Source organism: Sciurus vulgaris, assembly GCF_902686455.1.
Source record: "Sciurus vulgaris genome assembly, contig: HiC_scaffold_256_arrow_ctg1, whole genome shotgun sequence".
Taxonomy (NCBI): Eukaryota; Metazoa; Chordata; class Mammalia; order Rodentia; family Sciuridae; genus Sciurus; species Sciurus vulgaris.
In genome coordinates, this window is record NW_027632799.1 from 27360 (window position 1) to 37037 (window position 9678).

General features: G+C 41.9%; 1 protein-coding gene across 1 annotated transcript; it reads left to right on the top strand.

Annotated features, from left to right (window-relative positions):
- Window positions 1-5833: 5833 nt before the first annotated feature.
- LOC306652508 (polyubiquitin-B-like) lies at window positions 5834-8403 on the top strand (the record flags this gene model as incomplete). Its single annotated transcript, XM_079125366.1, has 4 exons — window positions 5834-5914; window positions 6405-6595; window positions 7988-8132; window positions 8197-8403. The coding sequence occupies 4 exons, from the start codon at window positions 5834-5836 to the stop codon at window positions 8401-8403; spliced, it is 624 nt and encodes a 207-aa protein (XP_078981492.1).
- Window positions 8404-9678: the final 1275 nt, after the last annotated feature.

Here is a 9678-nt window from a genome sequence, read left to right on the forward strand (position 1 = left end):
TGGCCTGTGTGCGGAGTGGAGGGCGCTGCTTCTCTGATCAGCACCGCAGGCGCCAGGTGAGCAGGCAGCACAGCAGGCTGCAGGGTCCAGGTATGGCATATCTCACGGGCCTTTTCCAGAGAGCTCTTATGGAGAATGCCATTTGGCTAGCAAATTTTAATTAAATGGCAACAGCTATTTTAGCCCTTTTCTCTACTGAGCCAGAATAAACCTATCATTCTCAGAGCCCACTAATTACAATTCATGAGGCTGTTCTTCAAAATCACTTTTGTAATCCGTTTTCCATTTTCCATTTTAATTTTGCTATGGTTAGTTATTTTACTGATAGGAATGAGCAGATTCTAGAGAAAAGCCTAATGAAAAAATAACTCTGGATAAGTCTAGTAATTATTATTATTACTATTATCATCATCATCATTATTAACATCATTAAAATTTAGTACTGGGGATTGAACTCAGATGCACTTAAACACTGGACCACATCACCAGTACTTTTTGGTTTTACTTTGAGACAGGGTCTCACTAAGTTGCTTAGGGCCTTGTTAAATTGTTAAGATTGACTTTGAACTTGGGAGCCTCCTGCCTCAGCATCCCAAGCCACTGAGATTACAAGCATGTGCTGCTATACCAAGCCTAAATCTATTAATTCTAAGATATTCCTTTAAAAGCAATAGTTAGAACAAAAAATATTAAGAAATTTAAAAAGCAATAGAACAAAATCTCTGATTGCTTAAGTTTCACTGTAGTTTGTGTCTCAAATTAATTTGTTCATTGAGAAAGTTTAAGGAGCCAAGTAGTAAAATTTTCTCCTTATTAGCATGTGTAAGTAATCTGGGGGGAGGCAAGGCCACTTGTTACTTAGCATGGATATCTAGATAACTATTTTTCTAATACATTCTGTCTTTTTTCTCATGTTGCAGGTCCTCTATTCACTCATTTTGTTTCTTGTGTCCTGGAAAAGATATCATTTTATTCATTATAAACTCTTCCAGGTTCTCTCTTTCTCTTGTATTAAAAAAATATACCTGGTCTCCATCAGTTTTTCAAAATGTTAAGTTTTAGTTGGTTTAGTTTGTTTTTGGTACTGGGGATTGAACCCAGGGTGCTTAACCAATGAACCATATCCACCATCCTATTTTATTTTATTTAGAGACAGGGTTTCAGTGAGTTCCTAAATTGCTGAGTCTGACTTTGAGCTAATGATGCTCCTGCCTCAACCTCTTAAACTGCTGGAATTATAGGCATGTACCATCATGCCTGGCAATGTCTAATTTTTTTGAAAAAGCTAGACGGTGAATCTTGTTGATCCATCACTAAAATGAGAACTATCATTTTAAAAAGAAATATAAAGAGCCCTAAGTTTCATTGTTTAGATGCTGCTTTTCAAAATGTGATTTAAGATTTCTCACATCTTTTTTTTACATCTGTCTTTAATGATATACTTTAGCCTCTAATGATATACTTTAGCATCTGTCTTTAATGATATACTTTAATGATATACTTTATTCATTTCCATTTAATTTCCTTGAGCAGTGCTTGAGATGAAATGTACTGTGCTATATACACATAAGCCTGAGAATGTGTTTATATATAGCATATAGTTGCAGTTTCTCTGTTTGTTTTGAACACAGAATTGTGGGTAATTTTGCACTTACGCCAGTCACTATCCTGGCATGGGGGTAAACTCACATCTTTGGCTTTATTTTTTGATAGTTCTAATGGCAGTTTTCTCTCTATCTCAATGTTTGTATTTAGAGTAACCTACCTTATAAAGATGCTCAATTCTCCTCTGCCATTTTCTTTCTGATAATCTCTAAATATTATGCCGGCATGGAGTAATTTTCAATAGAGGAACAGGTGGTGTCTATTTTAGGGTAGGAAGACAATAGAAAAAAATGACTAACTCACACAAAGTCATAACATAAGTTGGCAGTTGAGTTTGGACTCATCTAAATCAAAACTCTTTTTAAGGCTTTTTTTGGTACTTTGAAATTATGGGTAGTATTGGGATTCATTATACTGTATTCATACATGCAGAAGACATAATTGGATTACTCAAATTACCCAGAACCTTCTTCTCTCTCAATCTGTTTGCTTTACCTACTGATCTCTTTTCATTATTGTTTTTATTTTGGTTAGTGCATTATAGTCAAACACACACACACACACACACAACTCAGTGTAGTAAGTTCGTTCATACATGGACATAGCATAATTCAGTAGATTTCGTACCCAATACTTCCTCATGTTGCCCTCTCCTCCCTCTGACTGGATCCTCATCTTCTGCTCTGTTGGTCTTTTTTTATTTGCCTGAGACCCCTTTGTTCTTATTCTCCCACCCAGGAGCTTCCACATTCAACCACTGATTTTCTGAGTATGGCTTATTTCACTTGGCAGGTAAATCAAAACTCTTAATATGATTTTTTCATCTTCATATACTTGCATTTATTATCAAATATTAATTTCCATCTGAAATCTATGGATGTAGGTGATAAAAGAAGTGAGAATAATCCATAAATTTCTTTTTTCTTTTTTTTCAGGGACAGAAATAACAGAGAATTGAAATTGAGATGTATGTTTTAAATTGGTCAATGGAGGTTGTCTCAATTCTGCCTCTTAATTATTTTGAAGCAAAGAAGTAAGGCTAATTGATTTTGCAATAAATTCAGTTGTGCTACATTTTCCACAGGGAATACTGTTAAACTGTCATCAAAATTAGGACTAAAAATTATCAACACAGAAATTTTAAAATAGATATTTAGAAATTAAAAACATTTTGTAGGTCATAAAACTCAGTGAATTATATAAATAAAACAAAGGCAATGCCCTCTTCAGCATGGGCATTTTCTGTACTAATCACTAGATAAGCATAGACTGTGTTTCTGGGTTTTTTTTTTTTTTTTGTACTGCATATTATCTCATGGTAAATAATTAAATTTCCACAGAGTGAACAGTTTTTATAATATCTGAAATTACACATAAGATTTGATTCATTTCCTTAAAGCCATTTATTTCTTTCAAAAATTTCATAGAAATTTGTAGTAATTACTCAATATTATTTTAAGAATTTTTGAAAAGAAAATGAACTTGTGCCAGAACAGAACTTGCGCCAGCTGAAAATAATGGCTTAATCCTGAAAATGTGCTGTCTGTCCCTTCCCCTGCTCTGAGTCAGCTCTAACAACCAAGCTCCTCGGGAGCTTCCTAATGCACTGACAGGAGCCATCCCATTAGTGATGACCTCTACTCCCAACATGGCTTTCTGGATTTCAGATGCCTCTTTTAGCTGGAAGGCATCAATTGGATTGGATGTATGTATGTGACTGGTCATTCATGGCTGTAGATTCCTTGACCATAATAATATATATAATGAGAAATATCTTATAAACTTGAAAAAATAAAATTTTTTTATTTTCTGAAAAACAATCTCAATGGTCTGAGGATGTAGCTCAGTGGTAATGTGCTTGCCTGGCATGCATGAGGCCCTGGGTTCAATCCCCAACACCACACAAAGAAAATCTTAAGATGACAAGTCTTTCATTGGATTTTATAGTGCATTCATATGTTTCTTCTCCTCATTGAACAGTTACAATTAATATTTATTCAACACTGACCTGAGAGAATGAGGGAAAGAGATGAGGGCAAGAGGATTTCTGATTGAGAATTTGTACTTCAGAAAAATTTCAGATGATGCTCTGAGACTGCTGGTTTAGGGCCAGAATTAAGGAAATACTAATATTACATGTTTAGAAAAATGCCTGGCACATAATATGCTCACTGTAAACGTTGAGCATTCATGCCTTCATTCTTTATCAGTTGGCTATTTAATCTGTACCAGACACTGTGCCTAGGCACCGGGTGAGGTAAAAATGAGTTGTTTTCCTCCTGGATAGGAAGATCACAGTTTACTAGAAAGAGATCCTTCTTAAAAGAAAACACATATAGCAGCATTCCATGTCCTAAAATAGTGTAATATATAAAGATTATCTTAACTAGCTTGATGAATGAATTTTAATACCTGTCCAACTGAGTCAAATTGACTATTTTGGGATGATCAAATGCTAAATTTTAGATGACTTAGATTTTTTTAGGGGCATACTAGGGATTGAAACCACAGGCCACTGAGCCACATCCCCAGCCCTTTTTGTATTTTATTTAGACAGGATCTCACTGAGTTTCTCAGTGCCTCACTTTTGCTGATTTTCATTACCCCTTAGATGTATATAACTCCCAAGACAACAGCCACTCACTGGTCACCCTCTTTGGAACCCCACCCATGAAGAAGATCACCTGTCATTCCATTATTTTCCTAATCTCTGATAATTGACCCTCATCTGTCCACTATTGGTATCTGTGATATTCATTCATTGAATTCACAAAACAAAGAACCCACTAACTCCTTTATGTGTGCTGCAAAATGCCTTTAGACCAAATATGTAAGTACACTAGACTGACATGGGAAATGATATTAACTACTGCCTGGCTACAGAAATGGAAGACTCCAAAATTGGACTGCAATTGAGCCATCATGAGTTCATACATGGGAGCCCTTTTCAGACCACACAAAGAAGGATGCATTCTCCATGTTGAAACATGAAGAGATGCAGTACCAGGTGCAGGGAGGACTTTTCCTGGATGTTGTAGTGAGAAAGAGTGCACCTGTCTTCTAGCTGTTTGGCAGAAAAGATCAAACTGTACAGGTCAGGGAGGTTGCCTTCCTTGACTTGGTTCTTGCCTTGACATTCTCAATGGTGTCACTAGGTTCCACATGCAGGTGATGGTATCCCACCTCTGACATGCAGAACCAGGTGAAGGGTGTACTTCCTCTTGATGGTGCAGACAGGGTGTGCCTGTATTCCAGCTCTTTGCTAGATCAATGTCTGCTGGTCAGGAAGAATGCCTTCCTTTTCTTGGATCTTTGCCTTAACATTCTCAATGGTGTCACTGGGCTCCACCTCCAGGATGATGGTCTTGCAAGTCAGGATCTTCATGAAGATCTGCATCCCCCCTCTGAGGCGCAGCACCAGGTGCAGTGTGGACTCCTCCTTGATGTTATAGTCACAGAAGTTAAAGATGTTATAGTGCCTATCTTCCATTTCTGTTCCAGGAAAGATCAACCGCTGCTGCTTGGGGGAGATGAATTCCTTGTCTCAGAGAATGCTCTGAGAGCATGTGCAGCATCCTCCCTGACCAGCACAGCTTGATCTTTGCTGGCAAACAGGTATAAGGCAGACACACCCTGTCTCACTACAATGTCCAGAATGAGTCCACTGTCATCCAGCTATTTGCCAGCAAAGAACAACCTGTGCTGCTCAGGGAGGATGCCTTCCTTAACTTGGTTCTTGCCTTGGCATTCTCCATGGTGGATGCCTTCCTTGACTTGGTTCTTGCCTTGGCATTCTCCATGGTGTCACTAGGCTCCACCTCCAGGGTGATGCTCGTGCCAGTCAGGGTCTTCGTGAAGATCTGCATCCCACCCCTGAGATGTAGCACCAAGTGCAGGTAGGACTCACGGATGTTGAAGTCTGACAGGTTACTACTGTCTTCCAGCTTTTTGTGATATCAATCTGTGCTGGTTGGGAAAATTTCCATCCTTGCTTGGAGCTTTGCCTTGCCTTTCTCAATGGTGTCACTGGGCTCCACCTCTAGGGTGATGGTTATGCCAGTCATAGTCTTCCTGAAGACCTGCATCCCACTTCTGTGGTGCAGCACAGGTGCACTGTGGACTCCTTCTTGACGTTGTAGTCACACAGGGTATGCCTACCTTCCAGCTCTGTGCCAGGAAAGATCAACCACTGATGCTTGGGAGATGAATTCCTTGTTTCAGAGGTGGGATGTACTACTTCATGAGGACCCTGAGTACCAACACTACCAACCTGGCAGTGGAACCCATTGACACCAATGAGAATGTCAAGGTAATGATCCAAGACCAGGATGGCATATCCCATAACCAGCGGAAGTTGATGTTTGCTGGCAACAGCTGGATGACTTCAACTAAGCATCCTTTCTTAGTTGAAGATCTAGAAGGAGTCCACCAGCACCTGGTGCTATACTTCAGATGTGGGATGCAGTTGAAAATGTCAAGGCAAACATCCAAGACAAGGAAGGGATTCTTCTGATCAGCAGAGCTTGATCTAGCGAAGAGCTGAAAGAGGGCACCATGTCTGACTATAATATCCAGGAGTCCACACTGCACCTGGTGCTATGCCTCAGAGGTGGGATGCAGATTTTCATTAAGACCCTGACCCACACGACCATCACCTAAGAGGTGGAAGTAGTGACAAAATTGAGAATGTCAAGGCAAATATGCAAGTCAAGGAAGGCATCCTCCCTGACCAGTAGAGGTTGTCATTTGCTGCCAACAGCTAGAAGACTGGTGCACCCTGTTGCCTAATTATCCAAAAGGAGTGCACCCTGAACCTGGTGCTGAACCTCAGAGATAAGATGCAGATCTCAAAGAAGACCCTGAGTGGCATGACCATAACCCTGGAAGTGGAGAAAAATGACACAATTGAGAAAGGCAAGGCCAATATCCATGACAAGGAATGCAATCTTCCTGACAAGCAGAGATTGTTCTCACAAAGAGCTGGAAGACAGTACCTTGTAGGATTCCAACATCCAGGAGTCCACCCTGTACCTGGTGGTGCATCTCAGAGGTGGGATGCAGATCTTCATGAAGACTTTGACAGTCATGACCATCACCCTGGAGGTGGACCTCAGTGACACCATTGAGAATGTCAAGGCAAAGATCCAAGTCAAGGAAGGCATTTTTCTTTTTTTTTCCCTCACCCCCACCCCTCCCACCACTCTTTTCCCTCTATACAGTCCTTTCCTCCTCCATTCTTACCACCCTCCTTATCCCTAACCCTAAACCTAACCCTAACACTAACGCTAACCCCTTCTACCCCCCATTATATGTCCTCATCCGCTTATCAGCGAGATCATTTGTCCTTTAGTTTTTTGAGATTGGTTTATCTCACTTAGCATGATATTCTCCAATTTCATCCATTTGCCTGCAAATGCCATAATTTTACCATTTTTCATGGCAGAGTAATATTCCATTGATATATCTATACCACAGTTTCTTTATCCATTCATCAACTGAAGGGCATCTAGGTTGGTTCCACAATCTGGCTATGGTCAATTGAGCAGCTATGAACATTGATGTGGCTGTATCTCTGTAGTATGCTGATTTTAAGAAGGAAGGCATTTTTCTGATCAGCAGATATTGATCTAGCAAAGAGCAAGAAGACAACAACCTGTCTGACTACATCTTGGAAGAGTCTACCCTGCACCTTGTGTTGTGCCTCAGAGGTTGGATGCAGATATTCATGAAACCCTGACAGACACAACAATCACCCTGGAGGTAGAGATCATGGACACCATAGAGAATGACATGGTAGGGATCCAGGAAAAGGAAAGATTCCTCCCTGAGTAGCAGAGGTTAATCTTTGCTGGCAAATACCTGGAAAATGGGTGCAACCTATCTGACTACAACATCTAGGAGGAGTCCACACTGCACCTGGTACAGTTTCTCAGAGGGGGATGCAGATATTCATGAAGACCCTGACTGGAATGACCACCAACCTAGAAGCGGACCTCAGTGACACCATGGAGAATATCAAGGCAAGAACCAAGAAAAGGAAGGCATCCTCCCTGACCAGCACAGGTTGATTATTACTGGCAAACAGCTGGACAACACTAGACTCCTTCTGGATATTGTAGTGAAACAGGGTGTGTCTGTCTTACAGCTGATTGGTAGAAAAAATCAAGCGGTGCTGCTCAGGGAGCATGACTTCCTTGATTTGTTTCTTGCTTTGACATTCTCCATGGTGTCACCTCCATGTCATGTGCTCCACCTCCAGAGTGATGGTCATGCCAGTTAGGGTCTTCATGGAGATCTGCATCCCACCTCTGAGCTGCAGCACCAGGTACAGTGTGAACTCCTCCTGGATGTTGTAGTCAGACAGGGTGTGCCTCTCTTCCAGATATTTGCCTGCAAAGATCAACCACTACTGCTTGGGGGAGATGAATTCCTTGCCTCAGAAGTGGGATGTAGATCTTAATGATTACCCTGACAAGCAAGACCGTAACCTGGAGGCGGAGCTCATTGACATCATTGAGAATGTCAAGGTAACTATCCAAGACAGGATGACATTTTCCCTAACCAGCACTGGTTTATGTTTCCTGGCAACAGCTAGAAGACTGGTGCACCCTGTCTTACTTGAACATCCAGAAGGAGTCCACTGCTACCTGGTCTACACCATGGAGTTGGGATGCAGATCTCCATGAAGAATCTGACAGGCTTGGCACCTGCCTGGAAGTGGAGCTCATTGACACCAATGAGAATGTCAAGGCAAAGATCCAAGTCAAGGAAGGCATTCTTCCGACCAGCAGAGGTTGATCTAGCAAAGAGCCAGAAGACAGCACCCTGTCCAACTACAATATCCAGGGGTCCACCCTGCACCTGGTGCTGCCCCTCACAGGTGGAATGCACATCTTCTGGAAGAACCTGAAAGCCACAACAATCACTCTGGATGTGGAGCTTGTGTCACCATTGAGAAGGTCAAGGCAGGGATCCAAGGAAAGGAAGGCATCCTCCCTGACCAGCAGAGGTTGATCTTTGAGGGGAAGAGGTGGAAGACAGGTGCACCCAGTCTTAATTGAACATCCAGGAGAAGTTCACCATGCACTTCATGAAGTGTCTCTGAGGTGTGATGCAGATCTCCATGAAGGCCCTGACCAGCATGACTATCACCCTTGAGGTGGAGCCAAGTGACAGAATGGAGAATGTCAAGGCAAAGATCCAAGATAAGAAAGGTATCCTTCTAACTAGGAGACATTGTTCTTTGCTGACAAATAGCTGGAAGACAGGCACACACTGTCTGACTACAACACCCAGGAGGAGTCCACTCTGTACCAGGTGCTATACCTCTTAGGTGGGATGCATATCTCCATGAAGACTCTGACTGGCATGACAATCACCCTGGTGGTGGAGCCCAGTGACACCATTGAGAATGTCAAGGCAAATATTCAAGACAAGGAAGGCATTATTCACAACTAGTTGAGGTTGATCTAGCAAAGAACTGAAGACAGCACCATGTATGACTACAACATCTAGTAGGAGTCCACCCTGCCCCTTGTGTTGTGCCTCAGAGATGGGATGCACATCTTCATGAAACCCTAACAGGCACGACCATCACCCTGGCAGTGCAGCTCAGTAAAACCATAGAGAATGGCAAGTAAAGATCTCAGTCAAGAAACACATACTCCTTGACTAGCAGTGGGTGACTTTGCTGGCAACAAGTAGAAGATTGGTGCACCCTACCTGACCAAAACATCCAGAAGGAGTCTGACCTGCACCTGGTCCTGCACCTCCAAGGTGGGATGTAGATTTTCATAAAGACTCTAACTGGCATGACTTTCACCCTGGAGGTGGATCCCAGTGACACCATTGAGAATGGCAAGACAAAGATCCAAGACATGGAAAGAAATCTTCCCAACCAGAAAACATTTATCTCACAAAGAGCTGGAAGACAGAAGCCTGTCAGATTTCAAAATCCAGGAGTCTACCCTGAACCTGGTGCAGCATCTCAGATGTGGGATGTAGATCGTCAAGAAAACCCTGTCTGGCACGAGCATCACCCTGGAGGTGAAGCCCAGTGACACCATGGAGAGT